The sequence below is a fragment of the Trifolium pratense genome, linkage group LG6, assembly GCF_020283565.1.
Source record: "Trifolium pratense cultivar HEN17-A07 linkage group LG6, ARS_RC_1.1, whole genome shotgun sequence".
Taxonomy (NCBI): Eukaryota; Viridiplantae; Streptophyta; class Magnoliopsida; order Fabales; family Fabaceae; genus Trifolium; species Trifolium pratense.
The window spans coordinates 12,394,168-12,419,052 of NC_060064.1; the positions used below are offsets into that span (position 1 = coordinate 12,394,168).

General features: G+C 30.7%; 2 protein-coding genes across 2 annotated transcripts; both read right to left on the reverse strand.

Annotated features, from left to right (window-relative positions):
• Nucleotides 1-14,323: 14,323 nt before the first annotated feature.
• On the reverse strand, nt 14,324-15,740 carry LOC123890570. Its single transcript, XM_045940204.1, has 2 exons — nt 15,604-15,740; nt 14,324-14,973 (listed from the first exon to the last, which is right to left on the reverse strand). The coding sequence occupies exon 2, from the start codon at nt 14,863-14,865 to the stop codon at nt 14,518-14,520; it is 348 nt and encodes a 115-aa protein (XP_045796160.1). The 5' UTR covers nt 14,866-14,973; nt 15,604-15,740; the 3' UTR covers nt 14,324-14,517.
• Nucleotides 15,741-18,364: 2,624 nt separating this feature from the next.
• Nucleotides 18,365-21,068, reverse strand: LOC123890566 (cation/calcium exchanger 2-like). The gene has a single exon (XM_045940202.1). It carries the CDS (start codon nt 20,531-20,533, stop codon nt 18,779-18,781), a length of 1,755 nt encoding a protein of 584 aa, XP_045796158.1. The 5' UTR covers nt 20,534-21,068; the 3' UTR covers nt 18,365-18,778.
• Nucleotides 21,069-24,885: the final 3,817 nt, after the last annotated feature.

Genomic DNA, 24,885 nt, shown 5'->3' on the forward strand with positions numbered 1-24,885 from the left:
AAGAACACACGAAATCAATGTGTTCCAATTTCTGGCCTTACACCGACACGAGCAAAGTTGTCAGCAGCATTTTCCTAGCGACCGAAATAAAATATCCAGTGCATTGCACATATATACTTAAACAAGTTTATGTATAAGTATATATTAAACATATGGTTAAATAAATTTTTCACCTTTAAAAATATAGTAAATTTTAGTTTCTAAAAATAAAAATAGGATGCTTTTGTCCTTCTAATTTTTTTTTGGTTTCGTTTATTTCTGTAATGAGAATAATTTTGACATTTTTTGAACATAATAGATATATATATACAAAGGTTCGACCGTTTGATATAATTTTGGAAGGACAAAAATATTCTGTTTTTATTTTTAATGACCAAAATGAAATTCGCTATATTCACCAATATAGTGTGATCAGGGGTGTCTCCGAGTTTTAGGAGGCTCTGTGCAAAATATAAAAGTGGCCCCTTAATAAATAAATAAAAAATTTTAAAAAAATTATCGATTTAAATTGCATATAATATAAAAAAAAAACATTCTTGTAAACATATAAATTATCAATATTAAATCTTGCATTAAATTAAATGGAACAAGAAATACAAAATAATTATCTTTGTATATAACGTCAAAAAGGACGTTATATATTTACGAGTATAAATAACTAATATATTGATACTCATATGATATTTATGAACATTAACAATATATAACTATTATTTTAGGGCCTAAAAAATAATCTATTAATATACATCTGATATTTTATAGGTATAAGTAATATTATAGGACCTCAAAATTTTGAGTTGAGGCCCTTAAAATTTTGACGCCCGATGCCGTCGCACACCTTGCACATGTGTGCAAGCCGCCTCTGAGTGTGATACAAGTGGTAGATATTTGAGTCCCTTAACCATTCGGTCTTGGGTTCGATTTCAGACTGGTGCGTATGTAAAAATATTTGTTGGGAGAAGTCAGTCCCTTAAATAGATCTCAGTTACCTCTAGAGAATTAGTCTCTGCAGTTGTGATCGGAGGATACCTTAATTTAATTTACCAAAAAATAAATTCAATATATGTTTAAAGATATAAAACTTATTTAACTCAAAAAATAGTTAATCAATTATAGTAATTGGTTTACTTTATTTAGGATTGTTTTTCTCTCTTTTCTAGATAGCATAACGGTGAAATTTAGCCTACGATATGAATGATGATATGTTCTTATTTATTTATTTATTTATTATTTATTATATAGTTTAGTGACTATAAATTTCACTAGATAAGTGAAATGTTCGATGTTTAAATCCCGACCTTTGCATATAAAATGTGACGTCCCTATCAACATAGCTAAGCTCGCGGGGACATGATCTGTTTTTATTTTTAATTACAATGTTTTACTGGTTAAAAAAAATATCATTGTCGGTTAGCAATAATTAATCTTAACATGAAAACTTGTTAAGCAATATATAATAGAACCTATGACAACTAAAGAATTAAAATTTCTTACCATTTGAATCAATTCATTATTGGTCGATAATATTTTACTTGATCATCATTGATCACACTATTTTTATTGAGTCGAATAGTCTAATGGCTAAAATAGTTAGGGGTTGAGACTCTAATTCATACGTATAACAATATTTTTGTATTAAATTAACTAGTTCTTTTTTCTTTTCTTTTTTTTTTTTGGTTGAGAAAACGAAAGTATAGGATACTATATATAAAAAACTCGTGAACTAGTCCATCAACTTGGGACAATATATTAATAATTGACAAAATGGAAGAGGTTGTATTGTATGCATGGAGTGAATATTAATCCAAGAAGCTGTTCCTATCGAGTGGGACGACGAATCATTTAATATGGGTCAATGTGTTTCATGCAATTCCAATTCAGACATCAAAATCATGGTACCGTGGTCCATTTTTCCCATCCACAATGTTACTGATTTCTTCTTTGGGACAGTCAGCTATTAGAAAGGGAAAATTATTAGAAGACGGCACTTCCTTTCCTCTCTAACTCATTAACGGACTATATAGAGTACTAAATTTTAATCAATTTGATAAGATTATTATCCAAACATATATTATATATTATGATGTTACATTTATATGTTTATGGATATAAGTGAGTGAGGGTGAATGTGGGGGAAACATTATCCGCATCCCCCGGCCAATATATACATGTCAAAATCAATTCATTATCGTGTAGTTAAAAGGTGCTGAATGAATCAAAATAAAAATTTAAAAAAAAAAAAAACAAAAAACAAAAAAGGGTGCTGAATGAATGAGAGTTAGAGAGCAATAAGAAAGTTAAAAATTCAATTTTTATCATTGATGATATGATATTTTTAAATAGTTGTTAGTTGTTTTGTTGAGTTTTTAAGGCCAAAAGCATGCAAAAGACTTAAAAGAATGAAATTACTTGACCAAGAAATAAAAAGTAGAAGAAATTACACCAATTAAAAATGAGCCAAAAAATTGAAGAAAATCAGCTCAAAGACATCGTGTCACGATGAAACTTATCGTGTGACGATTTATGAAGGAAATCAGGTCCCATCGTGCCACGATGAAACCTATTGTGTGATGATGAAGTAATGTCAGACATCATGCCACGTTGGTGAAAACTCAAGTCCAAGAATTTGCTATAAATAGAATATTTCACCACCACAATTATTTATTCAGAAATTCAGATAAACCTCTCAGATTTTTTTAATATAAAAATATATCTTTAGGTACTTTTATACAATGTCACACACACACACACACACACACATATATATATATATATATATATATATATATAATCATTACTTTAACAAATGTTTAGGGTTTTATAATTTTCTCATTTCACACACATAGGCATACTCAGTTACAGTAGTTAAATTAAATTAATGAAAACTTAGCACGTGTCTTTGTAAACAATTATATATGATATTAAAATAAATATAATAATAATTTTAAAATAAAAATTGAAAAAAATAAAAAGAATTCAAAGTATAGTGATGATAAAAATGATAATATTCAGTACAATGATAGATATAGATAAATATTTTACAAATTAACTACTAAACATTATGAAAAACTTTTTGTTTTAAATATATGAAAAACTTATTTTTATAAACTACATTTTCAGTTTCAACTTTCATCTGTATATTCTCTTTTTCAATCAGTTATCAATATTTTTAAGTCTTTACTTGAAGTTACTCTTGACATTGCAACATATAGTTGCCCATGAAAGAAAATTGACTGTGGAAGATATACACCAGCGTGTTAAAGTGACTGGTCCAGACTCTTGTTGATAGTCATATAGCAAATGAAACAACCAATTGAAAATTTTGCAGTGATTAAATGACAAAGATCCAAAAATAAGAATGTAGTTCCATTTGTTGCCGTTATCATCAACTAACATCAATAAAGTAGTTTTTTTTATTTTTTTTTATCAAATGTTAATTAACCAAAATCGTTATATTCCACCATCTATAAAAAAAAATCACTAAAAATCCGATTTTCACATCATATTCAGTCAATTTCTTTTTAAATTTTAACACAAAATTGGAGCCATCGTGATAAAACTATAGGAGGTCAGTTGATTCCGGCATATCATCAGGAAAATATGATGGAACATTAAATTTATCCAAATTAAATTTCATAGGAGGAGTGAACTTAGGAGGATGGATAACACAATCAAATTTGTCCTTCAAAATCAGTCGAAACTAACTAATCCCAGTGTATTACAAAATAACCCAAGCACCATATACCATATATTATAAAAATCACGCAACACATATCATCCATGTGCTAAATATATGTTGCCATTAATTTTTTCAACTAAAAGTTCAAATTGATTTTCATTTGGATCAATAAGTGTAGCATAACGATTTACGTTGTCACGAAAATCAGATGCAAACATTTTTGGTAGCGCCCTAAAATAAAAATAATAAAAGTATTAAATCTTTACCAATGTGAATTGATCAAATACAATCAGATACATTCATTTGAAATAATATGTATACTTACTTCACCAAGGTGAAACTCAACATAATAAGTTTGATATTTGATCCGACAATGATTGGCGTGCTTCTCTAAGTCGGTTATTGGATTCTGATCCAATTATGCTATTTGTTAAAATAAATGAAACAAGGTCAGTAAATATAAAACGCATCGAGAATGAATAGTTAAAGTATATAAAAATAGAAAATAAAACAATAAAAACCTCTTAAACAACGCAGTGCAAGTTGAGTTTCGATATTTTGATCAACCATATTAACAATGGAAACACTACTGGTGAAAACTAAACTTTAGATATATTTAGAGAAAATGCAAAGCATATACGATAAATATTCATAGTATATATTTATATGTCTTTAATAATTGATTTTTTTTTTTTTTAAAGTTGGATTTGTAATAAAAAAAACGAACGTATTACATAAAAAAATGAAGTTGTATAGAAAAAAAAAATGAATGTATATTGTATAAAAAAAAGTGAGATCGGTTTGTATTTAAACAAAATTAGGATTAATTCCATATTGATTTATACATTGGTTACAAAATTTTATCAAATTAATTGACATAGCTTAGTGGTTGATGCACCAACTAAAAGGTTGTGGGTGGTAATGTTGCTGAAGATGTTAAATAGTGCTATGAATACTAGTTAAGTATTTCAATATAGATTTTTTTGTTTTTGTTTTCACCACCAGGTTCAGAGTCAATTTTGACATTAAGTGGTTTCAGCTCTCTCTGGATCGCAGTTGCGGGGATCGAACCATGATCCTCCCTATCAAGTTCAGCGTCAATCAACACTGAACCAACTAACGATCGGTTCCAATATAAAAATTTTATTTTAGAATTTGTGCATACAACATATTAAAGATGTAAAAAATCATCTTTATATCATTAATTTTTTTTTATATGTTTAACCGGTACTTCAGGACACTCTTTAGCATAACCTTTCTTAAATTAATTATTATATTTACCCATAAAAAAAATTAAATAACTAATTTTCCATCAATACTACAATTAGATGCACCTATCACTTGAAAGAAATAAAGTCTGATTCGTCCAACGCACTGGACCCGGCCTCTTCAACTTGACAAAGAATGTTCTATACTTTTTCTACTAACCTACTCTCTCTAAAAGTTCATCTTTTTTCAAACTAGCTATGAGGCAAATATATAGGCAGCCAAATATATATTTATAATAACTATATTGAGTTCAAGTAATATTGTTCACCATTGATTCGGTTTAGGATAAAATTATTGAGTTCTAGTGATAGCGATCACCATTGATTCGGTTTAGGATAAACCCTTACAAGTAGTTTTGATGGATATGTATGTACATTGGTCGGTATTTATTTACTATTCAACTTTTAATATTTGCAGTGGATTAATTATTCAATTTGGACACTTCAAATAAATATTTAAAAATACTGTGAAAATTTTCCTATAATGCCTCTTTTTATACACGGTTAATCATGGCAAAATCCTAGACTTTGTGTTGTAATTTAGGAAGTACCGACACTCCTCAAATTAGACGTGTCCGTGTCAGACACGTATCGGTGTCCATGTCCGACACCGACACTTATAATTACACTAAATTATATTATTTTTTAAATTTTTATCGGTGTCGACGTGTCAGTGTCCGTGTCGTGTCCAGTCTCTGTTTCCGTGCTTGTAACCCAAATTACACAATATTCGACATGTGACAGACTAATCTCTTTTGTTAAACCAACTCATATTAATTGGTTGCGAGTCTTTTAAATTTTAGTTAAAAAAATAGAGCTAATTAATTTCTTGTATAAATTTATCATACTCACTTTATTGTATAAGTTTTATTTTTTTGTACTCAAACTTAAAAAATAGAAGTTAAAACAATCCATTATATAAACAAATTTAATTTGAATACTCATTCGTTAGAATAGAAGTTGAAAAGAGATAAGTTGTGAAGAGAAAAATGGAGTCATGTAGACATAACCTATTTGGTAATAAAGCGTCCACTCAAACAATTTTATTTATTTTTTTCAATTTGTTTTTTCTTTTTTCTCTTATACCAAATAATATTTAAAAAATATTCATATTTCTCTTTTCTCACACATTTTGTCATATTTTTTCTATATGTTTTCTCTTTTTATGCATCAAAAAACAAACAACTTAAATGTATGAAGCTCTCTGGTCCTATAAGCAAACATAACACTAATTCCTCCCAACAAGAGGATTACCCTCAAACACACCAAAAAACGCTAGGCAAACACATGGCACAGCAGAAGAAGCAGAACAACACACAAAGGGCCACAGGTCTCTCGTATTTGAATGAAAATAAAAGACAAAAAGTGTGAAAAAACGCACCTTGAGGAACTAAACACCAACCCAACTCATTCTATCCAAACAAATCGAGCAGAAGCAACCCAACTCCACTGGTAACCTAATAAACCAAATTGAAGAAAAAAAATTTAAATATGAATTGAATTTAGGTTATAAAAAAATGAAGAATAGAGAGAAAAAGGGATTGTTACCGCAGATTGAAGCTTGTTACCGCAGATTGAAGCAAATTTGGAGAATGATAAAGGGGTCGCCGTCTAGGGTTTGGAGAATGATTGAAGAAATTAGGGACGATGGCGATTTGGGAAGAAATTGGGAAGAAATTTGGGAACGATGAAGAATGAGAATGAAGAAATTAGGGACGACGTACGCGTTCGCGTTCGTGTTCTCGCGTTCGCGTAGGAAGAATTTGGGAACGATAAGAATGAAGAAGAGAATGAACAAATTAATTAATTAATGAACACTAATAGGGATTCCACTACGGGTGAATACCAAAATGGTAGTGAAATCCAATTAAAACAAATTTTAATGTAATTACAACATTGCCACCGTGTCTACTTTTCACTACTGATTTAAGAAAACCAGTAGTGAAATCCCTTGTCTATGAACTTTTCACTACCGGTATTAAAATATCAGTAGTGAAATCCTTTGGTCAAATGTATTTCACTACTGGTATTCACATACCAGTAGTGGAATCTCTAAACCAAAAGTCATTTTTCTACTAGTGTATATACTTAAACAAGTTTATGTATAAGTATATATTAAACATATGGTTAAATAAAGTTTTCACCTTTAAAAATATAGTAAATTTTAGTTTCTAAAAATAAAAATAGGATGCTTTTGTCCTTCTATTTTTTTTTTTTTTGGTTTCGTTTATTTCTGTAATGAGAATAATTTTGACATTTTTTGAACATAGTAGAGATATATATACAAAGGTTTGATCGTTTGATATAATTTTGGAAGGACAAAAATATTCTGTTTTTATTTTTAATGACCAAGCTGAAATTCGTTATATTCACTAATATAGTGTGATAAGGGGCGTCTCCGAGTTTTAGGAGGCTCTGTGCAAAATATAAAAGTGGCCCCTTAATAAATAAAAAAATTTAAAAAATTATCAATTTAAATTGCATATAATATAAAAAAACATTCTTGTAAACATATAAATTATCAATATTAAATCTTGCATTAAATTAAATGGAACAAGAAATACAAAATAATTATCTTTGTATATAACGTCAAAAAGGAACGTCATAATCTAAGATTAAATTTTATGCAAAGATTAAAATGGACTAGAACTATATTTACGAGTATAGATAACTAATATATTGATACTCATATGATATTTATGAACATTAACAATATATAACTATTATTTTAGGGCCTAAAAATTAATCTATTAATATACATCTGATATTTTATAGGTATAAATAATATATAAGTAATATTATAAGACCCCAAAATTTTGAGGCCCGATACCGTCGCACACCTCGCACATGTGTGCAAGCCGCCTCTGAGTGTGATACAAGTGGTAGATATTTGAGTCCCTTAACCATTCGGTCTTGGGTTCGATTTCAGACTGGTGCGTATGAAAAACATTTGTTGGGAGAAGCTAGTCCCTTAAATAGATCTCAGTTACCTTTAGAGAATTAGTCTCCGCAGTTGTGATCGGAGGATACCTTAATTTAATTTACCAAAAAATAAATTCAATATATGTTTAAAGATATAAAACTTATTTAACTCAAAAAATAGTTAATCAATTATAGTAATTGGTTTACTTTATTTAGGATTGTTTTTCTCTCTTTTCTAGATAGCATAACGGTGAAATTTAGCCTACGATATGATTGATGATATGTTTTTATTTATTTATTATTTATTATATCGTTTAGTGGCTATAAATTTCACTGGATAAGTGAAATGTTCGGTGTTCGAATCCCGACCTTTGCATATAAAATGTGATGTCCCTATCAACATAGTTAAGCTCGCGGGGACATGATCTGTTTTTATTTTTAATTACAATGTTTTACTGGTTAAAAAAAATATCATTGTCAGTTAGCAATAATTAATCTTAACATGAAAACTTGTTAAGCAATATATAATAGAACCTATGACCACTTACTTAAAAGAATTAAAATTTCTTACAATTTGAATCAATTCATTGTTGGTCGATAATATTTTACTTGATCATCATTGATTATTGAGTTAGTAATTCAAATGTTAGTTTGTTAGTTTGTTAGCTTGTTTGTAAAGTTAGTTAAGAGTTTGTTAATAACTACTCTACTATAGTTAGTTAGTTAGAACTATGGTTACTTGCTAGTGAAGCTAGTATAAAAGCATTGTACATAACCTTTTTTCATTAATGCCAATTACTTCTCTTTTACTCTAAACTCTTCTATCTCAATTCAATCCCAATACAAACTATTTCTCTAACAAATTGGTATCTAGAGCCCTAAAGATTCAATCTTGCTGCAAAAATCAAAATTGAATCATGTTGAATCCTAACAATGTTCCATCGCAATTACCAAAATTGAAAGGAGACAATTGGGATCGGTGGAATATTCAGATGCAAGCAATCTTTGGATTTCAAGAAGTGCTTGAAATCATTCAACAAGGTTATGCAGTGGTTGGTGATGAAGGGACTGCAGCTCAGAGAACAGCATATGCAGCCAACAAGAAGAAAGATTGCAAAGCAATCTATCTGATTCATCAAAGTGTTGATGAGGTGAACTTTGACAAGATTTCAACCTGCACAACTGCAAAACAAGCCTGGGATACATTGGAAAGATGCCATACAGGTGATGCAAAAGTGAAGAAAGTGAAACTTCAAGCATTGAGAAAGCAGTATGAACATGTGGAGATGGAAGAAACAGAAAAGATTGAAGATTTCTTCAACAGAGTAAGAAATATCACAAACTCAATGTCCCTTAATAGAGAAGTAATTACTGATCAACAATTCTGTGAAAAGATCCTCAGATCTTTGCCCTCAAGGTTTGATTACATAGTCTGTACAGTAGAAGAAACCAAAGATCTAGCAACAATGACTCCAGCAGAATTAATGAGCACTCTACAAGCAAGATAATTGAGACTCAGTACAAGAAATGAAGAGAAAGGTACGGATCAAGCCTTATTTGCAAATTCAAAAAAGAAGCATGGTGCTGGTAAGAACAATTGGCAGAAGAATAAAAAGAAAGAAGGCTTTGAAAATTCCAAAGGAAGTGACAAAACTGAATCCTCACACAAAGGAGGAGGAGGTTCTGGCAATTCAAAAAATTCAAAGAAATATAGCAAGAAAGATGTTGAATGCTATAACTGTGGAAAGCATGGTCATTATGCAGATGAGTGCTGGTTTGCTAAAGGCAACAAAGGAAAGGGCAAGAAGAAATACAATGATGCAGCCAATGCAGTAGAAGAGGAAGAAAAATCATCTTCAGATGAAGAAGATGATGTAAAGCTCATGATGGCTACATTGAATGAGATTAGTGACAACACATCAAACACTGATTACTGGTTTCTTGACACTGGTTGCTCAAGTCACATGACCAGTCACAAAGATTGGCTAATTGAAATTGATGCCTCAAGAAAGAGCAAAGTGAGGTTTGCAGATGATAGAACATTGCAAGCAGAAGGAATAGGGAAATTAGTGATCAACAGAGATGATGGAAAGCATGTAATCATGGAAGATGTGCTCTATGTGCCAGGTATGAAAAGCAATCTCTTAAGCCTAGGCCAGTTAATCCAGAAAGGCTTTGCAGTAACAATGAAGAACAATTCATTAGCCTTGTTTGATGCAAAGAAAAATCTGATATTGAAAACACCTCTGTCAAAGAACAGAACTTTTCAAATCAACATGACAACTGCAAAAGTCATGTGCCTAAGTGCAGTAGAAGCAGATGACAAAAACTGGATATGGCATGCTAGATATGGTCACTTGAACTTCAAGAGCTTGAGGGAATTAGGCACAAATCACATGGTTACTGGCTTACCAATTATCAAAGTCCCTGATAATGTGTGCAAAGTGTGTATGATGGGTAAGCAAACCAGGAACTCATTCAAATCAGAAGTTGCTTCAAGAGCAAGGCAACAGTTAGAAGTGATATATTCTGATGTATGTGGACCATTTGAAGTACCATCACTTGGAGGTAACAAGTATTTCATTTCTTTTATTGATGAATTCAGTAGAATGATGTGGATTTACTTAATCAAAGCAAAGAATGAGTCATTTGATGTATTCAAAAGATTTAAGAAGAAAGTTGAAAAAGAGAGTGAAAAATCCATTAAGATCCTAAGGACTGATGGTGGAGGAGAGTACACATCAAATGAATTCAAACAATTTCTTGCTGATCAAGGAATTGAGCATGAAGTGACTGCACCATATACCCCTCAACATAATGGTCTAGCTGAAAGAAGAAACAGAACAGTGATGAATATGGTTAGAAGTATGTTGAAAGAAAAATCTCTGCCAAGCAATCTTTGGGGTGAAGCAGTCAACACTGCTGTGTACATTTTGAATAAATGTCCAACAAAGAAGCTAAACAACATTGTGCCTGAAGAAAAATGGAGTGGAAAGAAACCAAAAGTGAGTCATTTAAGAGTTTTTGGCTCAATATGCTACAGCCACATTCCTGACCAGAAAAGAACAAAGCTGCAAGACAAGAGCAGACAAATGATACTTGTTGGCTACCATCCCAGTGGAGCATATAAACTATATGATCCAATTAGAGAGAAAGTTGAACTTGGAAGGGATGTGAAAGTGTGTGAACTTGAAAACTGGGACTAGAAGGGCAAATGTGTTGACAAAAGTGCCAACACCATTCCACTCATCACTAGTCAAGAAGAATATGATGTAGAGAACATCACTGCAAACACTGAAGCAAGCACAAGCTCAAATAGTGTTGCAGATGGTTCAAAGAGAACCAGAGTTCCATCAACAAGACTGCAAGGTTTTGAAACCTACAGAGATGATGTGATTTATACAGAAGGAGATTTAGTACATTTTGCATTATTTGTAGATACTGGACCAGTTAGCTTTGAAGAAGCAATAGTAAGTAATGTCTGGAAGCAAGCCATGATTGATGAAATTAAAGCAATTGAAAGAAACAACACATGGTGCTTGACTGACTTACCAACAAATAAGCAACAAATAGCAGTGAAATGGGTGTTTAAAGTCAAACTAGACTCTAATGGTTCAGTTGCAAAGCATAAGGCCAGGTTAGTAGCAAAAGGATTTTTGCAGAAAGCTGGCTTGGACTATCATGAAGTTTATGCACCAGTTGCTAGAATTGAGACAATTAGACTAGTAGTAGCAATTGCAAGTGTGAAAAATTGGTCATTGTCTCAAATGGATGTAAAATCAGCATTCCTCAATGGACCCCTTGATGAGGAGGTATATGTATCTCAACCACCAGGTTTTATAAAAGAAGGAAAGGAAGGAATGGTGTATAAACTGAATAAGGCTCTATATGGATTAAAACAGGCTCCAAGAGCATGGAATAAAAGGATTGATGGATTCTTAATACAATCTGGTTTCAAGAAAAGTGTAGTTGAACATGGAGTATATGTGAAGCATAACTCAAGCACAGCAAAAATCTTAATCATCTGTCTTTATGTTGATGATCTCCTTGTTACTGGTAATGATACTAGTGACATAGCTACATTCAAAGAACTAATGCACTCTGAGTTTGAAATGACAGATATGGGAAAACTGAACTACTTCCTAGGATTGCAATTTGAAGCAACTAGTAAAGGTATCTTGATGCATCAGAAGAAGTATATGAAAGAACTACTGCTAAAATTCAACATGCTTGAATGCAATCCTGCAGTGACACCAATAGAAGTAAATTCAAAATTGGATTTGGATGATAATGGTGAAACTGTGAATGAAACTCTCTATAAGCAGATGGTTGGATCACTCAGATACTTATGCAATAGCAGACCAGATCTAGCTTTTGCAGTTGGAGCTGTGAGTAGATTTGTAAACTCTCCAAAGAAATCTCACATGATAGCAGTAAAGAAAATCATGAGATATGTCAAAGGAACAATGGACTATGACATATTACTTCCAAATACTCTCAGCAATGCAGTGAATAGATTGGAAGGATTCTCAGACTCTGACTGGTGTGGTGATCATGTTGATAGAAGAAGCACAACAGGTTACATTTTCAAATTCTTAGATGCTCCAATCTCATGGTGCTCTAAGAAACAGCCAGTCATTGCTCTCTCATCTTGTGAGGCTGAATACATAGCATGTGCCTTTGCTGCTTGTCAAGGCATTTGGCTTGAATCTCTGCTAAAAGACATCAAAATTGAGCTGACTGAACCAATGCAGCTACTAGTAGATAACAAGTCAGCTATCAACTTGGCCAGAAATCCCATCTCTCATGGAAGAAGCAAACATATTGAAACAAGATTTCACTTCATCAGAGATCAAGTCAACAAGGGAAAGATTGTGCTATCTCATTGCCCTACTGATGAACAACAGGCTGATATCTTAACAAAGGGATTGAAGCATGACAGGTTCATTGGACTAAGGAACAAGCTTGGTGTAAAGAGTTTGGAACATTTGAATTAAGGAGGTGTATTGAGTTAGTAATTCAAATGTTAGTTTGTTAGTTTGTTAGCTTGTTTGTAAAGTTAGTTAAGAGTTTGTTAATAACTACTCTACTATAGTTAGTTAGTTAGAACTATGGTTACTTGTTAGTGAAGCTAGTATAAAAGCATTGTACATAACCTTTTTTCATTAATGCCAATTACTTCTCTTTTACTCTAAACTCTTCTATCTCAATTCAATCCCAATACAAACTATTTCTCTAACATTGATCACACTATTTTTATTGAGTCGAATAGTCTAATGGCTAAAATAGTTAGGGGTTGAGACTCTAATTCATACGTATAACAATATTTTTGTATTAAATTAACTAGTTCGTTTTTCTTTTCTTTTTTTTTTTGGTTGAGAAAACGAAAGTATAGGATACTATATATAAAAAACTCGTGAACTAGTCCATCAACTTGGGACAATATATATTAATAATTGACAAAATGGAAGAGGTTGTATTGTATGCATGGAGTGAATATTAATCCAAGAAGCTGTTCCTATCGAGTGGGACGACGAATCATTTAATATGGGTCAATGTGTTTCATGCAATTCCAATTCAGACATCAAAATCATGGTACCGTGGTCCATTTTTCCCATCCATAATGTTACTCATTTCTTCTTTGGGACAGTCAGCTATATTCCTACATAATAATAATTAGATTAGAAGACGGCACTTCCTTTCCTCTCTAACTAATTAACGGACTATATAGAGTAGTAAATTTTAATCAATTTGATAAGATTATTATCCAAACATATATTATATATTATGATGTTACATTTATATATATGTTTATGGATATAAGTGAGTGAGGGTGAATGTGGGGGAAACATTATCCGCATCCCCCGGCCAATATATACATGTCAAAATCAATTCATTATCGTGTAGTTAAAAGGTGCTGAATGAATCAAAATAAAAAACAAAAAATAAAAAAACAAAAAAGGGTGCTGAATGAATGAGAGTTAGAGAGCGATGAGAAAGTTAAAAGTTCAATTTTTATCATTGATGACAGAAATCACTACTAGAAAAAAATCAATCTGGGACGGAAATTTCCGTCGCGTAACAGTTGAAATTTCCGTCCCAATTCATATCTGGGACGGAATTTGTGACAAAATTATTTCGTCGCAATTCGCGCGTCGCAAATTCATTGGGACGGAAAATTATGTTCTGTCACAATTTAGGGACGGAATCAGGGACGGAATATAATAAATTATTTGTCTAGCTATATTTATTCCGTCCCAAAACTGCGACAGAATGGTTTAATTCCGTCTCAATAAAGTGACTGAATATTCACATTTCGTCCCCACATATTGTGACAGAATATTTCCTTTCTGTCCCTATTGTTTTTTTTTTTTTTTTTTTTTTTTTTTACAAATACAATCATATAAATAGTGCACATTGAATTGTATTGTATCATCAATTTTTAATTTAAAAATTCATATCAAACTAGAAATTCATATCTGCAAGCATTTGATCCATCATAAACATAACATATAAAGTATCTCCAAATACCAACAAAATATCACATTTTTATCACTACATCCAAAAGGCTAAAGTTCTAATAACTTAAAATTGTCTACAAAATATCAAACTCCATAATTTAAGTTCTACATTCCAAAGTCATTAATATTATTCATCGGCATTTGTACCATCATTTCCATTGTTTCCACGAGTTCCATTACCAACGGAAGGATCATCTTCATCTAAATCCATCATGTCCAAATCTATATTTGCATAATTAGCAAATGCGGCCAACATTTTATTTTGACGTGCAAGGATGCAATTGATTGTTTGTTGTTGGTCTGCAATTTTCTGCCTTAATCGCGCCTCAACCTCTCCACTCATACCACGAGCAATATCAGCATAATTTGAATATCTATTTGATGTAGATGTTGAGCCACGGGTGAGGTTACGTCCATCCAAACTAAGTCCATATACTATGCCCTTTGCATTTCTTCCTCCAACAGCTTCAATCATTAGTGTATCATAATCAATTGGCTTCGGTTGACTACCACTCTCATTATTACCAGATTCAGAAGGTTGAGGTTGAGACTCAGCTTGTGAACATAGATTTACAAAGTTATCCTAGGAAAAAATAAACAAAGATAAACATTCAGAACAACAAGAACAACAACAAATAGAACAGCAAGAACAACAACATAAACAAACATAAATCATGTACAAGAAGGAGGCAAAAGAGTACAATAAGGTCAAGAAAAAACAGACCCAAATGCAGGAAAAAGCAACAGCACCAAAGCACAAAATAAACAAACAGCTAGAGACCCAAACAATAGGCACAAACCAGTACAAGAAACAGCCCCCAGTAGCAGAAAGAGAGATCGCTTCCCCCACTAAACAACCCCACCGAAACACAGCAAAAACAGGGCACGGCTGGATCGATCAGAAAAAATCGCACCATAACATAAAATGTTTTCTACAATAAGCATAACACTTTCTGGCAAGAACAGAAACACAGGACAAATTATTAAGGACACAATCTCTAAACATACATGTGCAACAATCTCTTATTATTAAGGTCAAAGCTATCTCTAAACATACATGTGCAACAATATCTTATTATTAAAGACACAATCACAGCAAACAGAAGACCATAATTGCAGAAAATAAAGTCAAATTTTTTTTTCTATAAGTCTAGGCTTTTTTCTACTTTCACAAATCAAGAAAAAATAATAGTGCAGAAAACTTGATACTCACATATGCATCACTTGATCTCTTATCAACAAAGGTTTGTGTCCCCTTCCTAGTGTGACACTTTTTGAATACTTCACCCTTGTGTGGAATTCTTCCTAAGCTCTTATATGATATTTTTAAATAGTTGTTAGTTGTTTTGTTGAGTTTTTATGGTCAAAAGCGTGTAAAAGACTTAAAGAATGAAATTACTTGACCAAGAAATAAAAAGTAGAAGAAATTACACCAATTAAAAATGAGCAAAAATTGAAGAAAATCAGCTCAAAGGCATCGTGTCACGATGAAACCTATCGTGTCACGATTTATGAAGGAAATCAGGTCCCATCATGCCACGATGAAACCTATTGTGTGACGATGAAGTAATGTCAGACATCATGCCACGTTGGTGAAAACTCAAGTCCAAGAATTTGCTATAAATAGAGTATTTCACCACCACAATTATTTATTCAGAAATTCAGATAAACCTCTCAGATTTTTTTAATATAAAATTATATCTTTAGGTACTTTTATACGGTATATATATATATATATATATATATATATATATAATCATTACTTTAACAAATGTTTAGGGTTTTATAATTTTCTCATTTCACACACATAGGCATACTCAGTTACAGTAGTTAAATTAAATTAATGAAAACTTAGCACGGGTCTTTGTAAACAGTTATATATGATATTAAAATAAATATAATAATAATTTTAAAATAAAAATTGAAAAAAAATAAAAAGAATTCAAAATATAGTGATGATAAAAATGATAATATTCAGTACAATGATAAATATAGATAAATATTTTACAAATTAATTACTAAACATTATGAAAAACTTTTTTTTTAAATATATGAAAAACTTATTTTTATAAACCACATTTTCAGTTTCAACTTTCATCTGTATATTCTCTTTTTCAATCGGTTATCAATATTTTTAAGTCTTTACTTGAAGTTACTCTTGACATTGCAACATATAGTTGTCCATGGAAGAAAATTGATTGTGGAAGATATACACCAGCATGTTAAAGTGACCGGTCCAGACTCTTGTTGATAGTCATATAGCAAATGAAACAACCAATTGAAAATTTTGTAGTGATTAAATGACAAAGATCCAAAAATAAGAATGTTGTTCCATTTGTTGCCGTTATCATCAACTAACATCAATAAAGTAGTTTTTTTTTTTTAATTTTTATTTTAGAATTTGTGCATACAACATATTAAAGATGTAAAAAATCATCTTTATATCATTAATTTTTTTTTTATATGTTTAACCGGTACTTCAGGACACTATTTAGCATAACCTTTCTTAAATTAATTATTATATTTACCCATAAAAAAAATTAAATAACTAATTTTCCATCAATACTACAATTAGATGCACCTATCACTTGAAAGAAATAAAGTCTGATTCGTCCAACGCACTGGACCCGGCCTCTTCAACTTGACAAAGAATGTTCTATACTTTTTCTACTAACCTACTCTCTCTAAAAGTTCATCTTTTTCAAACTAGCTATGAGACAAATATATAGGCAGCCAAATATATATTTATAATAACTATATTGAGTTCTAGTAATATTGTTCACCATTGATTCGGTTTAGGATAAAATTATTGAGTTCTAGTGATAGCGATCACCATTGATTCGGTTTAGGATAAACCTTACAAGTAGTTTTGATGGATATGTACATTGGTCGGTATTTATTTACTATTCAACTTTTAATATTTGCAGTGGATTAATTATTCAATTTGGACACTTCAAATAAATATTTAAAAATACTGTGAAAATTTTCCTATAATACCTCTATTTATACACGGTTAATCATGGCAAAATCCTAGACTTTGTGTTGTAACTTAGGAAGCATCGACACTTCTCAGATTAGGCGTGTCCTTGTCGGACACGTGTAGATATCCGTGTCCGACACCGACACTTATAACTACACTAAATCATATCATTTTTTTCAAATTTTTATCGATATCGACGTGTCAGTGTCCGTGTTGTGTCCGGTATTTGTGTCTGTGCTTCATAGGTTGTAATCCAAATTACGCAATATTTGACATGTGACAGATTAATCTCTTTTGTTAAACCAACTCATATTAATTGGTTGCGAGTCTTTTAAGTTTTAGTTAAAAAATAGAGCTAATTAATTTCTTGTATAAATTTTTCATACTCACTTTATTGTATAAGTTTTATTTTTTTTACTCAAACTTCTTGTACAAGTTAAAACAATCCATTATATAAACAAATTTAATTTGAATACTCATTTGTTAGAATAGAAGTTGAAAAAAGATAAGTTGTGAAGAGAAAAATGGAGAGATGTAGACATAACCTATTTGGTAATAAAGCGTCCACTCAAACAATTTTATTTATTTTTTTCAATTTGTTTTTTCTTTTTTCTCTTATACCAAATAATATTTAAAAAATATTCATATTTCTCTTTTCTCACACATTTTGTCATATTTTTTCTATATGTTTTCTCACAATCAAACATATTTGTTCAAATATTTCGAGGTGGAATCTATAGACTTTTGTCGAAAAAGTATCTCGATTTGTAATCGAGATCTACGTATTTTTCTTCTGTTTAAAAAGGTAGTAAAAATGAGTTACCGAAGATACTTGGGTAACTTAACACAAAATCATGAGTCGAGTTTACTCCGTGAGGGTATATGAATATGTCGAGTAAGTGAAATAGTGGACTGATTAGCAGATTAGGCGAATGCGATTGAACTCGACAAATGCATGTTTTAACTCGTTGAATACGGGCCGAGATGCATATAATTTTATGACCTTCCACAATCCTCCAAATATAAAACTTATAATTATAAGAGATAGTAAGAGCAAAATGCTTAAGATGATAATCCCGGATAGTAAGAAATTTATAACAGTACAATACCCTACATGGATATGAATTGATGAATTAATGCCTCAGTAAATTATAACAGCATCTCTTTTTTTTTTTTGAGTCCTCAATCCTCCAAACACAAGATTTGTAACAGCATCTTGATGCATCAGTAAATTATAAGTAATCACCAAATGAAAGCTAGGTACAACTTAATTGATGTGGAAGTTCTACTTGTATACCTCTATAATAAGCCCTAACAAATAACACCTACCTATCATATAATTTACATATCATGACTCTATACTATACATACATATACATAAAAGTAATGTCAGTTCCTAATTGAAGAGTCACACTAACATATCCTTAAATTGAAGTGACCCTAATGTTTGAATAAGCCTAAGAATAAGAGAAACAAAGTAAATAGCTAATAGTCCTCCACCTAACATTGCATCAAGCTTCATATCTCTTCTGATCAAAACAACAAGTGCCCAAATCAATCCAATAACCAAAAATGCCAATGTTTCCCACAAATATGGATCTTTAGGTATCTCAATAGATGAAGGGTACTCACACCAAGTTGTGGTAACAAGAGATAAACCTAATCCAATAACTGTGTTGAAGATAGGACCAGCATAACAACCTGAAATTGCTATTTGAACCCCCTCTGGTCCACCATTTAAAGCCATTGTCAAATTAGTCACTAAATCACCAATTGAATTCCCCCAAGCAAGTACTGTTAATCCAAGTATTGATGGATTAACACCACATATGAAACCAAGTGAAACTAACAATCCTACTAATTCTTGAGCTGAAATGTAACTCCATGTCACACTCATCACAAAACCTGCAACTAGCCATGGTAATAAGTACTTTTTTGGTGGATTTGATGACTCAGTTGTGATAATTGCTATTACTCCTAAGATAATTCCAATCAATAATCCAATTCCAAAAACTATTAAGCTTGATGAACTTGAGAAACTTTCATTGTTTGGAATCCATAGAAAAGCTAACAAAAGTGGTGATAATATAGCTGATGAAACTGCATATAGCTTAGACCATTTTTCTTCACAAATAACAGGAATTGTTAATCTTCTAGGTAAGTAAAGTGGCATATTCAAAACATAGAGTAAAATTCTACAAAATGATGATTTTTCATTGCAACAATTCTTCTCAATTCTAAACTCACATTCTTCAGCACCATTTATCATTCCTTTCTCCATATAACCAAGTAGAGGAACACCTAAATCATTGCAATTACCATTCCTTGAATCATCATAATCAGTTTCAGTTTCAGCATCTTCATCGCAAACACCTTTTCTTTTACTAGATGAGACATAAACAACACCAACATAAACCACATACATCAAACAAAAACCAATTGCCACAAAAACATTGATTTCACCACTAATGAAGATAGTGAACAAACAAACAAGAACAAAGAGAAGAAAACAAACATCTCTTATCAAAGCCGATTTTTTAACACGAATCCCTTTATGTCTAACTGATATACTTATAATTCCCACAACAACACATGAAACAAAGGAACCACCACCAAGAACAGTGTTGAAACCAATGCCTTGTGTTCCACTACCTTTGAAAGAAACAAATGTAGCAAAAACATCATTAGCACCATTTCCAAGAGAGAGAAGAGTGACACCAGCAATTGTTGGTGAAAGTCTCAAAACTTTGGAGAGATTATCAAGAGAAGGACAAAAGTATTCAGAAGCTGTATTAGCTAGAAGATAGAAGAGAACCAATAGCCATAGAAACAAAAGGGTATGACCCAAAAAAGGGAAATTTCCAATTTTGCAATAGAAAAGGTAAAGATAATCAACATAGCCTTGTGAGACACATGGGTTGTTTGATTTAAGGTAAAAGCATTTAGCTTTATAATCACTTAAGCTATGAAAACTTTTACAATCTTCATCAATATCATCACTGACACTAAAGATAAAGTTTTTGTTTTTGACTTTGTTGTTGGTTTTGTTCCTAAGAAAAACATGTTCTGAGGATTCAAAGTGAAGAGCAAGAAAAACACAAAACAACAAAAGGAACGAGGTGTTTAAGAACAAAGTGAAAAACAAACGTTTGGATTGTGACATATTGGTTGAAGAAATGTTTTTTGAGATTAATAAACCAAACCCAGTTTCATGATCATGGAAAAGATTGAAACTTGGTTATTAAGAAAACTCAATTAAGGTTAAAAAAACAGAGATTTTATTTCACAGTACACAACAAAACAAGAAAAAAAACAACCTTAAACTAACCTTAAACTGAGTTTTGTTGATCAAAACTATAAATTTTTTTTAGGGTTATGATTTGTGATGAGAAAGAAGAGATTAAGAGAGTGAAATTAGGTAAAGTAATGATGAATTTGAGATGTGATTGAAACAGAAAGCGAATAAGATTTTATTAAGTTTTGAGAACAGAGTAAAATGAAACACTCACACATATAAATACACGTGTCGGTAGAAGAGAAGTTGCAATGCATTTGATGTGGGAGGGAGTAGTAGTGAGAAGAGAAGTGGAGAGAGAGAGAAAGAGAAAGAGAAAGGGGTGTGAATGAATGAGGAAACAAAGTGTCCCTTTCATATATCTGTCATGGTTGTGTTGGATTCATGGACGATGATAGATGGATGAATGAATGGATGCAATTTCATTTGTTCCATGACATGAGCAACATGTTTTTCTTTTTCTTTTTTGTATTTTTGTTATATTGGATTCTTTTTCTTTTTTTGGAAAATTATTTATTATTTCTGTGAAATTGGTAAGAAAAAAAGTTGTTGTACCATTGATGATGATATTACTAAATAATTAATATTACACGTCAAAGCCTATAATTAGAATCATTAGTTAATGTTAATTTTAATTTGGAAAATGTTGAAAGTGCTACTGGGAAAATAGTTAAGAAAATAAAAATGGTAATATAATTTTAAAAGTAATATATTTAATGCTTTGTAAATTTTTTTTTTTAAAAAAAATTAGTTAAAACTTTTATTTTTAATAAAGACATTTTCCTTAAATGGTTAATGAACTTCCCTATAACGAATTATTTGAGAGAATCCGAGTTTGACTCTGGTGAAACAATTCTTGGCCAGACTTTTTTAACCTCGCAGTCGAATTTTAGATTATCAGGGCCAAAAAAAACTTTTACTTTTGTTTTCATTTTTGTTTCTTTAACCGTTCCTCTGGGGCATTGTTTAGCATGACCCTTTTAATTTTTCATCATGTAAGAATATCTTCAATACTATGTTGCATAGGTGCGGGTACGGTACCGGTATCCGGTACTGGTACCGGTACGTGGTACAACATTTTTAAAAAAACTAAGGTACGAGTACGCTCGTATATATTTTTTTTTTAATATAGTTATATAGTTAAAATAATAAAATTATATTCTTAAAGCAAATAATTAAACATAAAAAATAGGAAACTTTAAAAGTAGTTATATTGTGGTTTACAAGTTTAGGAAATTAGGAGTAGTAGTAAGACTATACAGCTCTACTTTTAAAAATAAATAAAAATGGAAGAAGACTGATTCCGGCATATCATTAGGAAAATATGATGGAATGTTAAATTTATCCAAATTAAATTTCATAGGAGGAGTGAACTTAGGAAGATGAATAACACAATCAAATTTGTCATTCAAAATCAGTCTAAACTAACTAATCCCACTGTATTACAAAATAACCCAAGCACCATACCATATATTATAAAAATCACGCAACACATATCATCCATGTGCTAAATATATGTTGCCATTAATTTTGTCAACTAAAAGTTCAAATTGATTTTTATTTGGATCAATAAGTGTAGCATAACGATTTACGTTGTCACGAAAATCAGATGCAAACATTTTTGGTAGCGCCCTAAAATAAAAACAATAAAAGTATTAAATCTTTACCAATGTGAATTGATCAAATACAATCAGATACATTCATTTGAAATAATATGTATACTTACTTCACCAAGGTGAAACTCAACATAATAAGTTTGATATTTGATCCGACAATGATTGGCGTGCTTCTCTAAGTCGGTTATTGGATTCTGATCCAATGATGCTATTTGTTAAAAAAATGAAACAAAATCAGTAAATATAAAAAAACGCATCGAGAATGAATAGTTAAAGTATATAAAAATAGAAAATAAAACAATAAAAACCTCTTAAACAACGCAGTGCAAGTTGAGTTTCGATATTTTGATCAACCATATTAATAATGGAAATACTAACCGATGAAAACTAAATTTTAAATATATTTAGAGAAAATGCAAAGCATATACGATAAATATTCATAGTATATATTTATATGTCTTTGAGATGAATTGAAAAATGATTTATAATTCATATTGTAAAATGTATAATTCATATTGTAAAATGATTTATAATTTGAGATGAATTGAATAAAGTGGTGAAAGAAAACTACTACTTTATGCCATGCACCTTATTATCTTACACTTCAATATGCACCCAACAAATTAACGCGTTACCGAATAATCTATAATCTATCTAAAACCTTTTTTTTCCTTCTTCACCATGTCGGTACCTTTGGGATAAACCGCTAACTAATTAAAGTAAGTACCCTATAGGGCCTATACCTTTCTTTCTTGTCCTTTTCAGGAAAAAGAAATAATCCACTTAATGATGCTTTTTTGTGTTTCACTTTCACCTTCACTTTACGTTTCCGCGTTTCAAAATCAACCACCACTTTAAGTCTTCGATTACGATATACAAATATTTTCTTTCCGCTTTTCAATATTTTCTATCAATTCAAATTTTGATTGTATATCTGTCCAGACATAATTCAGTTTATAGGAATTTTAAGAAGAGAAATAAGTTAGTTTATAGCTTATGATTTATAAGTTAAAAATTTTGGTTGGTAATAGTTTTTTAAAAAAAGTTTATAATTTATTTTATTAGATTATAGTTTATTTTTCAAACGATATTTCAAGTAGTGTATGAGTTTATAATTTATCATTTTTTCTTTCAATTTTATCTCTATCATCTTCCTTAAAAAAATTAAATGACAAGTTCTAACATGCACAAGTGCACTATATGACACACGGTGCATAAGTTAGCGTTTTCATTATATCGAATACGAATTTTGTAAAATCTACCGTTGGATGAAAGTTTATATCATATATATCATTCATAAAAAAATTTAAAAACTATTTGATAGGTTATTGAGACTCGTAAAGATTAACGGTATTTAATAAAAATTTATAAACCGTTAATTTTAATGGGTCTCAATAACATATCAAATGATTTTCAATTTTTTCAAAAAAAACTATGGATTCTATATGATATAAACTTTCAATCCAACGGTGGATTTTGTAAAATTCGTATTCGTTAAAGCGTTATTGAGCGGTGTAAATTACTCAAATATTACACCGGTGTAATTTGATCTCTCCCCTATATATATATATATATATATATATATATATATATATATATATATATATATATATAAAATTTAAAATCCATAAGCCTATAGTGAAACTGTGCTTAAAATTGCACATCAAATTAGACCCCGTTTGAATTAGCTTATTTTTGAGTTTATGCAAACAACTTATGCAATTTTTATGTATTACTTCATCCGTTTCAAATTACTTGACGTTTTAGGAAAAAGAAAATTAAGAAAGTGTATTTTTGCACCTTATTTTCCTATTATACTCTTACTTTAATTCACAAATATATTTTTTGCACATACTTTTTCTTTTCAATAAATTTAATATATTATGTACCCAAAAAAGCTACATCGGCATTTTTAAGAGGAGAGAGACGAAAACAAAAAAATTGGACATGCAGAGACTGTTAGAAAAAAAAAAAAAAACTGGAACTAAAAAAACGGTAACATAGAATTGTTAAGTTGTATATTTTTATCAGAACTCAACTTGGTGATCTCGTATGTGTGTGAATTTTAGATGATATTTATTACTTTGTTAACTACATTTTTTCTTTTACAATAATGAACTTAAAAAATTAGAAGAAATGTTTGTGTGTTTATCTTTGCATAGTAACTTGTAACGTAAGAACACCAAAGCCGGCCTTCAACACAACGTGCATGTGTCAACTACATAAAGAATAAAGATTCAATGAAAACAAAACATGAATCCACCACAATTACTTAGCACTATAACATGATGATGTCACCGTTCTTCATTTCACACTTCTTTCTAACCTACTACCTCAATCCAATCAACCTCCCTCCATTTTCCTACTAGTTACTACATTACTCCTTTTGACTTAAATTGCACCTTACTTACCCCAATTTCTTTTTGCTCAAGTCATTTATATGTTAAAGTCAAAATAAACATTTATAAAATTTGAGTTAAATTTCCATTACTCCGTCGATTTTACAGGGTTGAGTTAATTCTAACCCAATTAATTTCATCGAATTTCATTAGTTAAAAAAATTCATAGTTGTTTTTATCAACATTGAACCAATTCAACCAAGTC